The sequence below is a fragment of the Phaethon aethereus genome (genome assembly GCF_964289735.1).
Source record: "Phaethon aethereus genome assembly, chromosome: 5".
In the NCBI taxonomy this organism is placed as follows: Eukaryota; Metazoa; Chordata; class Aves; order Phaethontiformes; family Phaethontidae; genus Phaethon; species Phaethon aethereus.
Genome location: NC_138579.1, coordinates 12,080,708 through 12,100,502, shown reverse-complemented (window position 1 = coordinate 12,100,502; position 19,795 = coordinate 12,080,708). Strand labels below are relative to the sequence as shown.

The 19,795-nt window shown below is 44.8% G+C and overlaps 1 protein-coding gene across 1 annotated transcript in view; it reads left to right on the top strand.

Moving 5' to 3' along the window:
• Positions 1-14,841: 14,841 nt before the first annotated feature.
• The window catches only part of ASPG (asparaginase), a gene marked incomplete at its 3' end in the record, with an annotated part of 46,832 nt that continues 41,878 nt past the window's right edge, over positions 14,842-19,795 (top strand). The window contains exon 1 of the mRNA XM_082000022.1: positions 14,842-15,153. Within this exon, the coding sequence (XP_081856148.1) occupies positions 14,970-15,153 (184 nt within the window). The 5' untranslated portion in view covers positions 14,842-14,969. The remainder of the gene's footprint in view (positions 15,154-19,795) is intronic.

Below are 19,795 nucleotides of genomic sequence, written 5' to 3'. Positions count from 1 at the left end.
TGTTAGGGTGCTTGCTACAGTCCTTAATATTGGGTGTGTCTAGTTGGAATTAAATAATTTTATTATTATTAGTTGATATTTTACTAGCCACTGACACAATTCAGAGTTGCATAACTGAAAGACCTGGGCCCTTGTTGGTGGATCAGGTACAGCACTGAAGAATCTTCCTGGGTGCAATGCGGCTGATATACAAGGGATCCATTCCACGGGAGTTCCCTAGGCCTGTAACCTTAGATGTTACCACACCAGGGGAACTTGGTGTGCTGACTCTAGGAGGAACTGTACGGAGGGTGGAGCGGAGTGGAGACACCGTGGCCAGGCTCTGTGAGATACAGAGAACTTGAAGGTACATTGGAACCGATAAGCTGCATATTCACTACCCTGAGCCAACGGTCTGTCATGTTTTTGACAAAATGCTGTACTTGGAGTGAACTTTGCTTATTGTAATATCATTATAATACTAAAACGCACACCCCTCTCAAAAGTTACTCACCTCCCAAGGTGTGACCACCCCTCAATGAGCTTGCACACTGAATTTTTCCTAGTCTGTACCTTTAAACGCAAAGCGAGAGAATTCTGCACCAATCCTGATAAAGGTATGTATGACTAGAGTCACTCAAGCTCCACCTGCAAAGTAAAACACTATAAAATAGTGTGAAAAGAGCTGAATGTCAGGGAAGATACCATCACTCCTGACTTTTAGGATCCACTGACGGGCTGACCCTCTCTTCCCCCCCATTGGGACGCCTTTGGGTAAGATTCGAACACTCGGCTATGCCGAGTGAATCCCCGGGAACTTTAGGAATCTCTATATGGAGTTGTTTTATTACCCCATGCATGTGTAACCCGGCTGTATTTAATTTATTACACGTGCTTTGCAGACAGTGAATTTATCACCGGCAATCCAAAAGAACTTGTGCATCTGTTGCTTCAATAAATCGCACTATTGATTGACTCAGCCGAGTGTGTTGTCCCTGAACGCGACCGTACCTCAGTGCGGCCGTGTCAGTTCAGGAGGTGTCCGGCTGAGCAGGTAGTGCGATGTTAGTAGTGCATCCGGACCCGTGATAGTCCAACGAAGGTGTTGGGCGCGACCGGACTACTAACGCTAACTTTGGGCATCACTCAGAAACTAAGCTCAGCCGCCCCCAGTCCCTCCGATATCTGAGGATCGACTGGAAAGCAAGGGGGTTTAGTTTCTGCCAAATTGCTCTGTCTCTTAACGCAACACACGGTCCAGACTTTTGTACACTGCCCCACCACTGCTTGAATCAAGAAAAATCTTGTCTCGCATCTCTTTTCCTGACACTGAAAGGTAGAAAACCACATTGCAGCCACTCCTTCGTAGTGGAGGTCTACATAATTTCCCTTAGCCTCTAACTTTCTTTACAGTAACTATGAGAGAACAAGACAAAGGTCATTTTTTCTGTAAATGCCCTTGAGAGCGCTAACAGCCTCTCCAGCCCAAAAGTTCCTTTTTATTCCAATTGCAGAATGGACAAAAAGATATATATATATATACACACCACACATCTCATGTTCCCCCCCCAGCTCCAAATAAAAGAGAATAAAAGAAGTGAAAGATCATGTCCAGTACCTCAGGGTACTTGGCAATTTTTGCCAAGTCATCTACTGTCACGTGACATGAGTCAAACAGCAGTGCATATTCTAGGATTGCATAGATAATCCTTCTTGTGTTTAGAGAGACTATAAATTTTATCATTAAAAAAAAAAAATCTATTGTAAACTATAGCCATTTTACTACTTGTTACAGCAGGTAATGTGGCCCTAAGTCAGTCTCCCTAGGTTTCAAAAGAGTTTGCAGTAGCTTTTAATTTACTACAGACAAAAGCTACTTAAGATTACATTAAAACTTGTTATTGAAATGATTCTGAACTGGGATAACTTTTATCAAAGGTAGCCAGCTAAAGTTGACTGTACATCAATACTTACCATAAGGTAAATACAAGAATTATGTACTACCATGCTAGATCTAAATTAAATAGAATTGGATTTATAGATGTCAAGCAGTCATGTGAGACTATATTGTTTTAGCAGAAAAATACAGAGGAAAAGAAATTAACGACTGTCTCGTGTCAAATAAATCGAAAACCAATAAACTGAAATCTGGCAGCAATAAAATTAAGACAAAAACTTATATTTTAATACAAAAATAATATCATCACAAAGTTTTGAGTTGAACTTGCTATCTCGCAGGTACACATAGAGGAAGTATGCAAGAAGTCCCTTCCTTTCTGATTCTAGTCTGTGATGTGAGGGTTTACAACACCCTATTACAAAACATCCATCTCTAGAAGTGTTTTGCTATTGTTCCTGTACTTCACCTGAAAGCATCCACTTAGCAAGTGTGAAAATCTTACTTCCAGAAGCACTCGTGTATTCTCTGGAAGCTCACAAGTATTGCAGGCTGTGCTTCCCTATGTATTTTCCTCATCCTGTAGCACTGGCATCCTATGGAGGGTCTCTACTAATGTATTAACTGCAGTAACTAATGTAATTTTAGGACTTGCTATCAGCAGCAATCACTTTTGGGTTTTTTCCCAGTGTATCTTCTACATCTTTATCTTCTACTTCATAAATAAAATCCAAGAAATACCTATTCCTTAGAGAACATGTAAAATAGTGTCAGGTTTAAAGTGTGCCTGTTCAATGCCCAACTGAACTGGTGATTGGGCAGGAGTCTGTTTGCACATGATCGCTATCTAGACTGAGTAAAACCAGTTCAACATTTTAAACTAGAGAAAGCAGAGGAACTCCCTACAGCTACTTTCTGTGATCTCTTGAAATACATGCTGTGGAAGATACTGTCAGTATCAAGAATTCTAATCAAATCTTATCTACTTTCCTGTCTTTTAAATGTGGGCTTTCTGTCCTTATTAAAAAGATAGCCCAAAAAAGCCCCAGAGGTACATAGGCATCTTCTGTGCTGTTCATTTACTGATTATGCAGTCTAGACTTTCACTACTAACAGACGAAAAAAGAAAAAAAAAAGGCTTTGTAAATGTTGAAATGCTGCTGGCAGCTGTACTGTTCCTTTTTTAAACACAGGTATCCAGGGAGGAAGTTACCCCTGGGTGTTTTATTCTCTGTTTAGGAAGAAAGCAAAACGAGAGAAAAGTTAACAAACTGTGCCCCCCCCCCAAGGTGCATGAAGACCAAATATAGGAGCGAAAAAGAAAACCATCATGGTGATGTGTTTGTGGAACACCTGGGACTCATCATTGACCAGCAAGAAGGCAGACATTTCATAAGCATTGCATGAAGGGGATGTGAACTCATCCAACTCTGAGACACCAAGTTTTGACTGCAGTTTTCTGAGGAGAAAGCAGTCTCTGCACTTTTTGAAAGTTAAGAGAAAACATATACCTGCATTTGGAGCATACTGTTTACCTCCCTCCTTCCCCTGAACCAGGTGACATCCCCACTGCTCTCTGTCCCCAAGTGACTCACTGGCGGGGAGGGACTTACCTGGGACAAGGAGTGAAGGCCATAACCCTTCAGGAAGGCACATGGTGCGCGCAGCTCACTCCTGCCCCACTCACCTCAACCTGCCTGCCAGCTCACCATTCCGATGGAGAGCCCCACCGTGAGCATCAGTACCCCCTGACTGAGCACCAGCACCCAAGCTCTGCTGTCTGCCTGGGGTGCTCCGCTGGCTCGGGAGAGAGCCAAGAGCTCATCCCCATGCCAAGAAACAGCTGCCAGGACCTCCATATCCCAGCGATGTGAAGTCACCAAGGGGGTGACTCCCCTCCCTTGAAGGGGTGACCTCTGGGAGGGTCCTGGTCCTGTCCTGCAGGATGGAAGAGCTCCCTCAGCAAAAGCAGCAACCACCACACCCTCTGCCTTCCCAAGGGATTTAAGTCGTAGCGTCTCCCAGACTACGCACTGAAAGCTAAATACAGGCGCATCAGATGGAGACGAGAGAAGCACCTACCTATGTGGCTGCGCTTGGTGCCTAAGGAAAGAGCAATCTATCTTTCTGTGGATTAATCAGATAATCACAGAGGTTGCCTCTTCCCTCAACACTCCTTTGGAGGATTAATATATGCCTTTCTCCTTCCTCAGATATATCTTCTTTGCCACAGTTTTTTTTCATTTATTAGCCTCTTTGGAGTTTCGTCTGCTTTCTCCAGGTTCTTTTACAGAAAGAAAACTCCCAAATCAAACTTCATTGATGCTGTGGGTTTTTGTTTTTCTGTTCAGTTTGATCCTTTTCTACAGGCTAAGGTAGACAAAAAACACCCTGTTACTATGCCCTAAAAACATCCTAATTATTTTCCAAAATCAGTCTAAGTCCTGTCAAAGTCTATGCCAACGCTGTATCCTGGTTTAAACTATGCTTCTATCATTTATCCTAGTTCTCATGGCCTGTTTCTGCATTTGTATGCAGACTGACATCTCAGTTTATTCTGTTTTATGGAGTGTGGCAGATGTTCACAATCCTCAGCGTGGCATGCTGTTTCTGTTTTAAAGATACACAGGGGAATGGAGCCCTAGGAATACGCTGTCTCCTTTAAAACTTAAATAGCTCAGCAGTTTCAAGGACCAATCCAGCTATCGCCAGATCTATAATTCTGAACTTGTCCACAGAAGCTCCCCTTTCCTCATCTGCATTCAAGTGAAGGCTAACTACTTCTTAATCAATATAATAAAATAAAATTCAGGGGCAAGGGGGGGAAGCCCTGAAAGTGGCACTATTGACTGTACACAACAGTGTTTTTCTTTCCCAAAATAATACAAATCCCGCACAAATCTCAGTTTTAGAGGAAAGTCTCACCTTCGCTTCGCAAGCTGCAGCATTTCTGTAGCTTCTCCAAGGCCGTTCTTTTCACTTGGGCCATCATCCGTGTGACCGTTTGAACAGCCCTTTGTCTCGCAAAGTTCTCATTCTGGGCATGTCAGAGTTACGCCAGAGTGAGGTGGTTAGTGTCAATAAACCTGAGACGTCTGACCATGGGTTAAGCAACACGCACCCATTGTGCTCCATAAAGGCACCTTAGGATACCATCTTCATACCTTCATTATTCAAATTCCGTCTCCCGCCTTCCTTTTCCTGTTAACTGTCAACTCTATGTCTGCGCTGTAAACAAAAGCTCTGGTAAAATCCACGAGCAAGCTTTAGAAATAGGTATCTCGGATGCCCACAACAGCCCAACTGCGCTAGAAAAGATCAGCGTTTCTGAACGAGTTACGTGCGCTCACCTGCGCCTCTTAAAATCACATACAGCTAAAAAAGGACAGCCCTGTTTTCTTTGGAAGTAAATCACTTTCAATTGACATCCATCCTCATCTCGATTTCTACGCTCACACCCACTGTGGAACGCACAGACTGCCATTTTCCAAGCGTCCGTAGTCTCAGCAGGGAATCTGCAGGGCTCATGCAAACCACCCACAGTCCCACTGACACGCTTTTTGGGGAAGGAAACGTGAAGCTCCTAACCCTGCTTTGTGATCAGTGCCGAGTTTCCACCAGGAAGGCCAAGCACGCTTGAAATGGCTCGATTTCACAAGCAGAGGCATGTTAAAGGCTCGTGTAAGTCCTGTCCGTGATTCCCTAGGGCAAACCTGAGTGACTAAAATTGTCCAGGTTTGTTGCTTGTTTTTAATAATGGTATCTTCTTCCCTTTCACTGTGTACAGGTGTTCATCATAACAATACAACTATACCGAGATAACCGTAGGGCGAGTGCTCTCGAGCACAATAAAGCAGCAATTTAGGAACCAGAGACACCGTTTCTCTCATCTTTGGCAACCTCTGTCCCCTTGGAGTAGCAGCTGCTGTAGTTAATAGAAATACGATTTGAGGCCAAGTGCACCTTGAAAGGAACTGAAAATGGAAGCTGGGGCCAGGAGGAAGCCTGGGCACTCCAGGCCCCATCTGACTAGCAGCACTCCCTCTACGCTGAGATCCACAGCAGATTCTTTTCTGTTCCCCAGCTCCCCTATCAACCTCTCCCAAAAGGCTTTGTGGGTGACCCTTAGATACAGAACCTCCAAAACAAAACCCTGAAGCTTAGCTATGCGGTCAATCTCTGAGCAATCCTGACCTTCCCCTGCCGCTCACCTGTGCCAACCACCAGCTGAGGTGGACAGTCACACATTCACACTGCTTTCTCACTGTTCATTTTTCATCATTTTCCCTGTCTCCCAACACTCTTCTCTGTTCAAAAATTATTTTCTGCCTTCATCTACCCACTGCACAATGAAAATCCTTCCACCTCCCAAAATCCCCTGCTGGGTATATCTCTATATCTGAGATTCCCTCAGATAACCCTGTCACAATATGTGTGCATAAATTATCTGGGTTTAAGTAAAAGCAGGATAGCAGCAGTATGTACAGGGAAAAAGAAAACACGTATTCTTCTATACATGGATGAGTCCTGCCAGCACCACCTGCCACACAGCTGCGTGTTAATCTGCAGAACATGTTTGCCCCAGCCCAGGTCTTTCTCTTTGCCCAGGAGGAACAAGGAAAATGTCACCCATCACTGTTGCCACTCATAAGAAACAGAAAGCACTTTGAGATTATTGTTTTGCCAAGGCAAGAAAATGGCTTAACGCAATGCACAGCATAAAATATGTCGGCAAGTGTAAACTGGGGGCTCAGTTCTCAGTTTATGATCATAATGAAACAGAAATTTTGGAAGAGATAAATCGGTGAAGATCAACGCAATTGCAGATAGATGGCTTTATGACACTACATTGGCAATTAATTTCAGAACACAGAGCTCTTTAGAAACCAGTTCATACGAAACATGTATTTCCCAGATGTTTTATGTATTCAAATGAGTCACGTATGGAGCAACAGTTTGTGACAAAGACAGATGTGGTGCTACTCTGCTGAGGAATGCAGTGCAACTAACTTCTGAAAAAGCAAAATTAGTGTTGGTTTGTTTGCTTTTTCCTTTACAAGACTACAGAGGAAAGAACAAATTGACAAGATGTAGGTTTCAGTTTCAGCTTGCTACAGGTGACTCTAGTTTGTAAAAACCCAAGAAGGTAGTGGGTCAGTGGTACTACCAACTTCACATATAGTACTTTCATATATAGCATATATGTTCTTTGGCCAATTTAAAAGATTGTCTTGAAAGACAATAGCCTTTTTAACTCTGAGTCAAATAACACAAACTACTAAAGCATTTAATAATCTGACATAAGTCTTAAGAACATATTATCTCTGATGTGATTCCTTTGTGAAGGTGCCTGTCATTGCCAAGGCAACTTGGCTATTAGTTTTGCCTTTGTAGAAAGGAGAGTTCAGACCAACAGGATTCTCTTCGTGTCTTCCCTTTTTCATTAAAAAAGCCTAGGCTTAAAAGCTCATTACCTGCTCTGAGTAGCACTGCAGAGGGACAAAATACAACAATTAAAACTGCTTTGAGATCTGTGTTAGAAATAAATGAGTGAAGTGGAATGTGTTTCTTTGATACATAATAAGAATTAGCCACACATTTTTCATGCTTTTGAAAAACATGGTTTCCTGCAGCAGAAATATGTTTGCTTATTTAGAAAGTTTTGCAGTGGCTGTGTCCATACACACAGTTAAACAACGGCAGCTGGAGTTACTATGTAGTTCGTTCCTGCCTTCAGACATTCCTGGGTTTTGTTCAGTAGCCCACAGTTTATATAAAACTTGGCAGAAAACTGCTAGCTGGGCAGTTTCTTTTCTGCACTGACACAGGTGAGTGCATACTGAAAAATTACAGGATTTTGTGTCTCGATAAATGTCTGTATCAAGGTGAGGGGAAATGGCTTTATTCTATTATACTGTATGAGGGAGGAGGGAAAACCAACTATTTCTGCCTTCCAGAGATACCTTCCTTTGCCCTTTCTTTTTCCCCACTCAGGGGTCTCCCAGGATTTGGGATTGAGGCCGCTGTTCTGTGGGTGTCTCACTCAGCATAGGAGTTGATTTCAGACCTTCCCACCCTCAGCCTTTTGCTGCCATCTCTATTCTTGCCGCTTTTGATTGTCCAGCGTAACAATTACTGGGCCTTTGCACTAAGCTGGATCAGAAAACCAGCCCAGATTGGAAACAGTCTGTACTTCAACCTTTTTTCCCCCAGGATTATTTTTTAACCCGCACTGATTTTGATTACCGTCCAGTGTTCAGGCCTCTGGACAGCTGAGCATGAAGTGATGTGGGATGAGAATGAAGAGACTGGAGGAAAGCGGGAGGTCCAAAATCTGCTCCCTTCAGCCCTGCTCCCAAGGGAAGCACGACTTAAGGGACAAAATGTGGATAACGAGGGGGAGAGAGAGCTGAGGGGAAAGTTCAGCTGTAAATTGAAAAAAAAGAGGAAGCGAGGGAGAAGCAGCAGTGACTAAGACTGCCAGGTACTTGTTTCACCTAAACCAGTCCAGACAAATGACTAGTCCTTTTCGTGAGAGAGATGCTGTTGACCCCTCTTTTTGTAAGACCCTTTTTGTCAATTATTAGGAATTTTGTGGATTAATGTCCAGACAAAAAGGAAATTATCTTATGCTAGCGCTGCTAGCGCTTCCTGTCACTTAAGCACAAGCTACATTTCAGACATCCTGATGATACTGTTAATCATGGTCTTGTAAATTGTTCATGCTAGAGCCCATTGAGGGCTCTGTGAGAGTCACGACTGGGAACGTACTCATTTGAATACATAAAACATCTGGGAAATATATGTTTCGTATGAACTGGTTTCTAAAGAGCTCTGTGTTCTGAAATTAATTGCCAATGTAGTGTCATAAAGCCATCTATCTGCAATTGCGTTGATCTTCACCAATTTATCTCTTCCAAAATTTGTTTCATTATGATCATAAACTGAGAACTGAGCCCCCAGTTTACACTTGCCGACATATTTTATGCTGTGCATTGCGTTAAGCCATTTTCTTGCCTTGGCAAAACAATAATCTCAAAGTGCTTTCTGTTTCTTATGAGCAGCAACAGTGATGGGTGACATTTTCCTTGTTCCTCCTGGGCAAAGAGAAAGACCTGGGCTGGGGCAAACATGTTCTGCAGATTAACACGCAGCTGTGTGGCAGGTGGTGCCGGCAGGACTCGGGCTTCTACAGCTAGAAAGCTGTCTTTGGGGAACAAGAACTACCAGCGATGGGTTCCACGTAACAGAGAGGCAGCAACATCTTTATCAATGGGCTTGCAAAATTATTGAGGGAGGCTTAAAGTTAGGTCCATCAGTGAGTTAAAGCATACACCAAACAGGGCAACACTGGAGGTTCTCATCCACCCAAGGAAGCTGGACAACCTGCCTCAAGTGCCTGTATACTAACGTATGCAGCTTGGGAAACCAACAGGAGAAACTAGATGTCTATGTCCAGTTGAAGAGTTGTGATGATACGGGAATTAGAGACATGATGCGAGAGTTCCTGTGAAAGAAGTATCGTAATACATATATACAGGATCTTTTGCAAAGATGGTGAAGATAAGGCTGGGGCTGGTTTTGTGCTCTATTTAAAGGGATGCACAGAGTGCTATTGACTGTGGTTTACAGGGGTTTTGAGAGCTTTCTAGTCAGGATCACAGTGAGCGCTGCAATGGCAACATCATTGTTAGTGTCTGCTCTAGGCTATCTCATTGATAGCAGGTGGGTGAAGCTCCCCTTCAACTAGGGAAAAGTTGTGTCTTGATCACAGGTTCTCACAGGGGACTCTACAGCTGCAACATCTGAGAGGGCAATGTGGAGGAAGGACAAGGAATCAAGAAGATTTTATGGACATCAGGGACAATTTTTTTGACAAAGGTGCTGGACAGGCTGAATACAGGAGGTGTATCCTGGATCTGCTACTCACAAACAAGAAGGAACTGGTCAGGGAATGACAGTCAAGGGCAGCCTTGGCTGCGGTGTCTGAGATAGCAGCGCTTAAGATCCTCAAAGGGTGCAGCGGTTTTTGCTGGGGATGCAGGGACTGCCACGATGGGGATTTTTCTGAGACAGCAGGTGAGTCTCAAACAAACAAGAGTTGATTTATTCTGCAGCTACAAAGTAATCCATCTGTTACTAACTAAAAATTAAGCATTAATCAAACATTAGTCAAGCCTTATTAGGTATATGATACTATGAGTCTGATGCAGAGTTGCTGGCACCAATCATTACTATCTTTAGTTCTTGGTATTCCTGCAACTAAGGAAAGCAAACAAGTACTACAAAGTATTTCTTGCTTTCAGTCAAGCAGTTCTGTGGTATATCTGGGTGCAAGGCAAACAGGACGTGTATCACAAACAGGCCTTCATATTACAGAAGACATGGAGTAGACTAAAGGCTCTGACTTTAGGGGAGCAGACTTTGGCTTCTTCAGCAATCTAGTAGGCAAGATATCTTGGGAGGCCATCCTGAAGTGCAAAGGAGCCCAGGAGAGCTGGCTGACCGTTAAGGGACAAACTAAAACAGAGTAATGGTCCAACCTGAAATATAAGGCAGGATCTCAAAAGGCTGGAGGAATGGGCTGACAGGAACCTCATAAAATTCAGCAAAGCCAAATGCACAGTCTTGCACCTGAGATGGTGTTGTGGTTTACCCCAGCAGGTAGCTGAAACAACCCCACAGCCGTTCACCCTTCCTCCCCTCCCCCTCAGTGGGATGGGGGAGAGAACTGGGAAAAAAAAAGGTAGAATTCATGGGTTGAGATGAAAACAGTTTAATAGGACTGGGGAAAAGAAAAGAATACTAATGATAATAATAACCATAAAGGAATATACAAAACAAGTGATGCACAGCACAATTGCTCACCACCTGTGACCGATGCGCAGTTAATTCTCTAGCCACAACGCCTCCCTGGCCAACCTCCACCAGTTTATATACTGGGCATGATGTCATAGGGTATGGAATATCCCTTTGGCCAGTTTGGGTCAGCTGTCCTGGCTGTGTCCCCTTCCAGCTTCCCGTGCACTCCCTGCCTTCTTGCTGGCAGGCCAGAGCGTGGGAAGCTGAAAAGTCCCTGACTGCTCAGCAACAACTAAAAACATCAGTACGTTATCAACACTGTTTTCATCTCAAATCCAAACCACAGCACTATAGCAGCTATCAGGAAGAAAATTAAGTCTATCCCAGCTGAAATCAGGACGGATGGAATAACTGCATAAATCAGTACAGGCTGGAGACTGAAAAATTAAGTAGCAGCTGTGCGAAAAGGGCTTGGGGGTCCTATGGACAAGTCGAGTATGAGTCAGCAAAGGGCTCTTGCAGCAATGAAAGCTAACAGTATGCTGCGCTACATTAGCAAGGCAGTTACGGAGTGCATAAAATTTATTTCTGTTGGAATTGTAAGTCACAGAAATTCGAAGCAGAAGAAATTGCTTGGACCATCCCATAATATGTATTTTTACCTTGAAATTGAGTTAAATTTTATTCAAAAGTTGCAGCACAGTGTACAAATTAAGTTCATATGACCTGGAGCCATAAATCCCTGCCATTTTTGTACAGGAAGCATGTTCTTCCTTTGGCTTACTGTGTAACTCAGGCACTTAAGCTACATGTTTTGCCTCACGCTACTTGCGCAGCAGCTTGTTCTCAGCTCCTGCAGACTGTGCTTCTCAGCAGTTACTGTCCTCAGTGACTGGCTCATTGTTTCTTAGCCAGTTACTGTGCTAATTTTGCTTTATAATTGTCCAGAAATAACAAATCTCATGACAACAGACCTCAAGACTTACCAGATTTCCTTGAAACCAACTTCAGCCTCCTTATTCTTTATCTCTCACAACTGAATCTCAAAAGAAACTACCATATACCTTCCAAACGTGAGTCTTAGAAATAAAACTAGTATGTCAGCTAGACACCAATACAGGGCTTAATACAGCTAATTTTGTTTTATGCCAGAGCTTAATCTGCCACCCTTCCCACAATTAGCCTCTTTTAAGTTCCAGAGTCTATATGACTACATGACTCTAGCTTTTTCTGTAAAATATCTGTAACGTCACCTTTTTCATCACACTCCCCACTTCCGTTACCTGCAAAATCGCCCTCTAATCCAGATGCATCAATTATTTTTACCTAGACACTAAACCCTGAATTTGTATTTAGTTTTGAAGCCTAATGCTTCTACTTTGATACACTTGAGTTGAAGAAGGGTTTGTATGTCTGAAAGGTTAGGAAGACTGTTGCAGGAAGACAGAGGAAAATTTGAGAAACACCGTTGATGACATCGTTGATAACAAACAAGTGAAATATAAGCTGGAGCTCAGTTAAGCCTACAATCTAGAATAGGATGGACATGAGTCTTCTGTTCCCTAAACTGGTAATTCACCACTGTTTCTGTGATGATATTTATTACAAATAACAGCTCTTTCTCACCAGTTCAACTTTGTAGGTACTAAGGACTGGAGTAACTGCTGGTATTGTACGACTAGAAGACATCACTGTTTTCCATAGCCATATAAATGTCAGCATTACTCCATCTATTTTGATGACACTAGCAATTCTACTACAGCATTACCATCACCAGGCCTATGGGCAATACTACTGCTGCCATTTCTCATGGAGCACTGAAATGAGGTAGATGTGTATACCTTGACAGTGTTACCTAAACCTGTTTCCTCTATGTTCTTCCCTGCATCAGCAAAGACTCTAAAGTACCCCTACTTGTGCTGGTTTTGGCTGTGGTAGAGTTAATGTTCTTCATAGCAGCTAGCATGGGGCTATGGTTTGGATTTATGCTGGAAACAGTGTTGATAATACAGGGATGTTTTAGTTCTTGCTCAGCAGTGCTTACACAGAGTCAAGGCCTCTTCTGCGCCTCATACTGCCCTGCCAGCAAGCAGGCTGGGGGTGCATAAAAAGCTGGGAGGGGACACAGCCAGGACAGCTGACACCAAGTCACCAAAGGGAAATTCTATACCATATAATGCCATGCTCAGCAATAAAACTAGGGGGGAGGTTGGCAGGGGAGCCACTGCTCGGGCACTGGCTGGGCATCGGTTGGTTGGTGTAAGCAATTGTTTTCATTTGCATCACATGCCTTTCTTGGGTTTTGTTTTTCCTTTTCATTACATTATTATTATTATCATCATCATTATTACAATTTTATTTCAATTATTAAATGGTTCTTTCTGAACCCACGAGTTTTCTCGCTTTTCCCCTTCCAATTCTCCTCCCCCCATCCTGCTGTGGGGGGAGTGAGCGAGGGGTTGTGTGGTGCTTAGTTGCCTGCTGGGATTAAACCACAACACTACGGCATGGAAAAAGTCCATTTCAGGATCATGCTATTCAGTTCCTGGCGATAACCAGCTTTTTGCAGATACGGCCAATGACAGCAGAGATGATCATCAGGATAAAACAGACAAATATTCGGAGCTTCTGAGGTTGAGGTAGTAAGCTTCCCCCTCCTCTTTATTCTCATTTCTTTTTCAGAGGTCCCAGCTACATGGTTAGAGATGGTATCATCATATGCACAACTGGGCATCTCTGTTGACCATTAGCTTCTTTTTCCCTGAGCACTTTTGGCAAGACTGTTGAGAATCAGAAAGTATCTTTCATAATTGCATGTTGGATCTGGCTGTATCAAGAATCATTTTGTGGTCACGGGTTTCCAGGAAATACCAATCCTTGAGGGTGAATGTCCCTTGAGGGACATTCAATTTATTAGTTTGTGGGCTAATAGTACCATATAGTGTACACAAGAGGACTGTATACGGCTGCTTGATTTAACTAAGAGATCAGTCTGGATAGGTTGTGGTTTTGCAGGCTACCGATTGTTACTCACCCCAGAGCTCTCATATTTGCCCAAGGAGACCTTTCCAGCACAACCTTTATGTTCTGTAGTACAGTTGTCTGCAGGCAGTATTGTACCACACTGTCCCCATTTGGCCCAGGGCTTGAAATGCAGCCTTTCGGTGGAAGCTCTTTCCTCTCTCACAAGAAAACTTGGATGAAAACCGAGAGTCCAGCTCAGATGGGGCTCTGGGCAACCTGATTTAGTTGAAGATGTCCCTGCTCACTGCAGGGGTGTTGGACTAGATGACCTTAAAAAGTCCCTTCCAACCCAAAGATTCTATGATTCTATGATTAAGAAGCTGAAATGGAGGGCAGGGGTGGCTGCCCATACCATGCTGCCTAAAAACCAGGAGATGCTTGTTTTGGAGTGCAGGGACATCTTCAACTGGAGCAAGTTGCTCAGAGCCCCATCCAACCTGACCTGGAATGTTTCCAGGGATGGGGCATCTACCACCTCTCGGGGCAACCTGTGCTGGTGTTTCACCACCCTCATGGTAAAAAATTTCTTGTTCTATCTAGCAGAAATTTACCCTCTTTTAGCTTAAAACCATTACCCCTTGTCCTATTACAACAAGCCCTTTTGAAAAGTCTGTCCCCATCTTTCTCATAGGCCCCTTTCAAGTACTGGAAGGCTGCACAAGTTCCCCCTGGAGCCTGCTCGTCAGCCTGAACAACCCCAACTCTCAGCCTGTCCTCACAGGAGAGGTGCTCCATCCCTCTGAGCATTCCTGTGGCCTCCTCTGGACCCGCTCCAACAGGTCCATGTCTTTCCCGTGCTGAAGGAAAGCAAAGTTTACCCCCTTCTCCTCTCCGGGCCTACAACGCGCCACTGCTCTTTGCTTCTCCTTCAAGCACGCAGGACCTTGACGCTTCCCCCGGGGCTGGCGCTGCCCCGCGGCCGCCGCGGCGCAAAGTACAAGGGGTGGTGCCGCAAGCTGGCGGCGGTGCCCGGGCTCGCCCCGGTCCGGCCCCTCTCCCACCTCCCCCGGGGCGAGGGGCCCCGCCGCCCCCTACGCTGTACCTCACGGCCGCCCGCAGCCCTCGACCTCCATCCGCCGCCTCCCCGCGGCCCGCTCCGGAGGGCGGGCATGGCGGCTCTGCCCGCCTCTCGGGGCAGCGCCGCGGCCCGGGCAGGCCCCACCCCGCTGCCTGCCCGGCCGGCGGGGCGGGAAGGGGCGGCCCCGCAGCCGCCCTATAATTCGCCTTTCGCCGGACGGGCGAAAGGTAGCGGTTCCTGAGGAGCGGGATGGAGACGGCAGCGGCGGGACAGCAGCCCGCGGGGGCGCGCTCTCTGGGCAGAGCCCTGGCCGGCAGCCGCCCCCAGGAGCGCCCCGGCTGCCCCCCGGGCCCCGCCGGCGGCTCGAAGGCCGAGGCGCGGGTGCTGGTCATCAACACCGGCGGCACCATCGGCATGGTGCAGGACGTCAAGGGTGAGGGGGCTGCGGGGGGAGCGGGGCGGCGGAGGCGGACTCCGCCTCAGGGTACGCTGCGAAACCGGCCCGGCGTGGGGCGCTGGGCTGGGGGATGCGGCGCTGCTCGGCGCGCGGAGGCTGGGGCTGCCGCTTCCTCGACGAACAGCCTTACTCTGTGACCGCTCGCCCTGGTGCGGGTTATGATTCAGCATCCCCGCTTTCTCGTAACTGGTATGAGCAATACTAGAAAGGTGTGTGCCTTCCTCTATTCCTCTCTTCCTACCAGCTGGTTATTTCGGTAGCTTAGGTGGTAGGCATCCTTCTGACACGTGAGTTGGAGCCGGTTTTGGCAGAGGGCAACGTGTTTCCTGAAGTACCCTTTTTACCCTCCTTCGCACACCGAAAATGAAACCAGCTTAATTGTACCGGTCGTGCAGTCTTTTTTTAGCCCTAAAAGAGCCACCATCCCAGGCTACTTGGAGAGCATGTGCCTCACATTTCCACTGGGAAGAGCGTGGGCTGTTGGAGGTTGGTGGCCAAGTCAAGGATTTTTCAAGTGGTGACCTGGCAGGCGCAGCTGATGTAAGTGTGGTAGCTGCCAAGTGTCATAATGAGCAAGATGAGATGCAGCATCTGTGCTCACCTGCCTCTGAGCAGGCTTCTGCTGCTCTCCTACCAGCTTTTGACTTCCTCCAAGAAATCTCTGAAGAGTTCTGCTTAGCGAGGGAGGGTGAGACTTGTGTTGATGGAAAGGCTAGACATGCCAAACCCCCTCCCACCAGCTGAAAAATGTTTAAATCCAAAATTCAACTCTGTGATGTCTTGGTATACTGCCTGCATTTTACCTGAAAGCTTCTTGGGTACCTACAGACATACGCTATGTGTTTTCAGGTGCCTCTCAATATCAACCCCTAAACTCACCCAAAACCCACCCCAGATCCTCTAATCCAGAAGCTGGTTGGAGTGGCCCCTAAGCAGCATTGGACCCTCACTCAGTAGGCACAGAACCCAAGGGATGTCAGAAACATCAGCCAACTAATGTGCCTGGGGAAAAGAATGAATTTCAGCCAGATCTGACTTGTTGCAGGGCTGTGCATTTACCAGTGCTGGTATAAAGGGAAAGAGAATAATGTATGGGCTGGGGGAGAGAGAGAAGCAGTCCAATTTTGATGAACATCTATTCAGTTTCCTTCCCCCTTCACTTGGGGGGCAGGGGAGCATCCCAGGGCTCCCAGAGCCTGTGTCTAGGTTCACAAACGTGCATATTTGTGTTCCCTACTACAGAATTTCAAGTCCCTGCCTACCATTTCAGTTACTCATTTGTAGGATTAAAACACTTGGGGCTTTACCTCAGAGCTTCCTAGAATAGATTTCTTTTTTTCTAATATATATCCCTCCTTCTCAGAAGACAGTGGCTGACTGATCCTTACTGTAGTAGGGAAGATGCTTTGAGGGGTTGTTTTGCCTCTTTTTTTTTTTTTTTTAGAACTTTTACAGATTAAACACAGAGATGACAACCATAAAAAACAACAAAGTCTGTGTTTCAAATAACGTGTTGACTTTTCTCTCTCTGTCTGCACTGTTTATACTAAAATAATTTCCTACTTCTATTGTCACAGCTTCCCAAACACCTTTTTTAAGCAAATAAATTAAAATCACATGTCTCATTCTTTTATAAATGAACTCCATAACCTCTTCTCCTCTAGTATGCCTTTTTTTAATTCCTTTTGCTTAACAAGTGTCAGTCATTAAAGCATGTGCAAACAGTTATGATCCAATGATGCTGTCTTGCTACATCCTGGTGAAGGTTTCAACCTGCTTTTCATATACAAATCTAGCAGCAGAGCAGCCAGACTACCTCTTTCAGAATATTTGGCAGTCTTTAGTATTCAGACAGAAGCTGGTGAAAGGGCATGGGAAAGGCAGCATGCTTCAAAGGAAAAAACAATAGATGCTCATTTCTTTTATTAATCAATGGATAGAAAGTGCCTGTTTACAACCATACCTAGAACTACAAGTGTTTTATTTCAAGCAGCATTAACAGAAGTAGTTTCCTTGAGCTGCATGAAACCTTTCATAGCAGCAACAGCTCAAAGTGAAGGGATCAAGCTAGATTTCTAGCTAGCTAATGTCTATCTAGGCTTACAAGCTTTTCTATGACCTTTCCAGTTGCTGGGAGAAGATGTTTCATTTTTAAAATCGGTCAGTTTTGATAGGCCTAATGTGTTCTGCAAGGAAAATGGTCCTGTGCAGAACTGCCTCCATGTACAAGACTGATACAATCACATTCCCTGGGCTCACTGTGCATGTATGGAATGATTATTTGCCATCATGAGATCTGATTGTTATCTTCCTGCAGAGATTCTGCAGTTGACCTGTGCATGTGTGGCAACTCCAGCATGTCTTGGACCTGTTGGACTTTCTGCACACCTATAGGGTACCTATGCAGGAGTCATTTCCAGAAGATGGATAGCCTGCTTCTGTTTATGTTGGGTGACAACCAGACTCAGTTGCAGACTCTCTCGGTATACATGTTTTTGTTGTCAAATAAGCCATTCCGGTGCATTTTTAAAATTTCTTCCTTCTACTTATTTGATCCTATGGCAGCCTCTTTTGTCTTATCAGTAGCTCATTTCAGAAAGAGAATCTTACTGCACTCCTTCGTGAGGCTACGGTGATACTAATCTTTGCATGAAGTTTGTGCTTGTGTTCTTCCTGGCTGGTGCTTCTAGGAAAATCTTTTCCTCGGGCTTGTGGGCTGGATCTCTTTCCTAGCTTTTACCTGAAATATTAAGAAAAAAAACACCCAACTAATACAAGTAATCTAAGGGGATCTAGCTTAGCTCTACTTATCTTGGCATAGAGTCTGCCTGGATAACTTAGTTAATTTTCATCTTGGATACATCTGCAGAATGTCTTAAAAAATGTTTAAGTTCAGTGCAAGCAATTACCAATACATCTTTTCTAGATGTACTAGACTGCCAAAGGACTGGCTGCTGTAATCCAAACCTTTTTCTGTTTGCACCTCACTTCTGAAAGCTCCAAGTACTACAGCTGCAGAAGTGAATCTTTTAGAGAACACTTTCCGCTTCTCTGATTTGCAAAATGTAGTCATTGCTTTTGGCATTTGGCACCGTAGATGTGTGTGGCATTTGTATGGATATACAAGTCATACGAGGAGCGGCTGAGGGAACTGGGGTTGTTCAGTCTGGAGAAGAGGAGGCTGAGGGGAGACCTTATCGCTCTCTACAACTACCTCAAAGGGGGTTGTGGTGAGGTGGGTGTTGGTCTCTTCTCCAAAGTAACTAGTGACAGAACAAGAGGAAATGGCCTCAAGTTGTGCCAGGGGAGGTTTAGATTGTATATTAGGAAAAATTTCTTCACCAAGAGAGTGGCCAAGCATTGGAAGAGGCTGCCCAGGGAGGTGGTGGAGTCACCATTGCTGTAAGTGTTCAACAAACGTGTATGTGGCACTTCAGGATGTGGTTTAGTGGGCATGGTGGTGTTGGGTTGACGGTTGGACTTGATGATCTTGAAGGTCCTTTCCAACCTTAATGATTCTGTGATATATCTGTAGGTAGAAACTGGTTTAGTGAAAACCTTTGCATTCCTCTTCAGCACGGAGAGTTTGTTAGGATTGGGGATGAGGACTTCAGCATGCTGATGTACAGTATGCTCCTTCTCCCCAAAGCCTGTTGTTTTTTTGGGTGCAGAGCCCTACTGACACGGCAGCATCAGACTTTTTCAGCTCCCTGTTCCCTGCTGCAGCACAGGTTCTAGGATATCTTGATGGGTAAGTAGCTACAACTCTGTTTTCTATAGCACCAGAGTGAAAGGCAGAGTCCTCAATTGTAGATGAGGCAGAACCATGCTTGTTCTCCTCTGTCACAGTTGCTTGTTTGCTGTTCTGCCTTTGTCCATCCACCTTGTGATGCCGGGGTTGGCCAGCTAAAGAGGGAAAGGACAGAAGTTGATGAGAGCTATTTGGACAAATTGCACAGCCTGCCTCTTCTCTGCAGGGGCGAAGTTGCTTCAAATACTTGCTTAACAAGCTTGGCTCACAAAAGATGTTTTCCATGCATAATAAAGTAGAAGTGTTCTTAAAACAGTTGCACTTGAGTTCCCCTGTGTTTGCTTCTTGAAGCCGTAAAGCAGAAAGCACTGCTAAACGTGGATGCATTTAGGGGACTGCATAGGTTGTAAGTGGGTCATCTTGGGTACATCTGCAGAATATCTTAATTTTTTTTTTTAAAGTTCAGTGCAAGCAATTACTAAAAAATCCTGACAGATTTGTGACTAAGAGAAGAGATGATGAACTGCCATTTATAGAGAAGGGATTTCAGAATATTAACCTACATCAGCTCTCCAGTTCCTAGGGCTAATACAAAAAATAAACAGGCAAATCCATTGTCAATAATTCAGAGCAAGATGAGCGTTGGACAAACAGAAAAATAATCAGAAAACATGGAAAACACCTGAAACTGGGCTGCACTTCAGAACCAAAATGACTCTATGCCCAAGCGCAGCAGAAGCGTCCATTTGTGACTAATCTAGGACCATCCTTAATAGGAAAAGCAGGGATTATAGCTGAATGAACGAAACATCCAAAGCTTGAAAGCATGTTAAGTATGTTTTGTAAAACAAAGTATTCCAGAAGGAA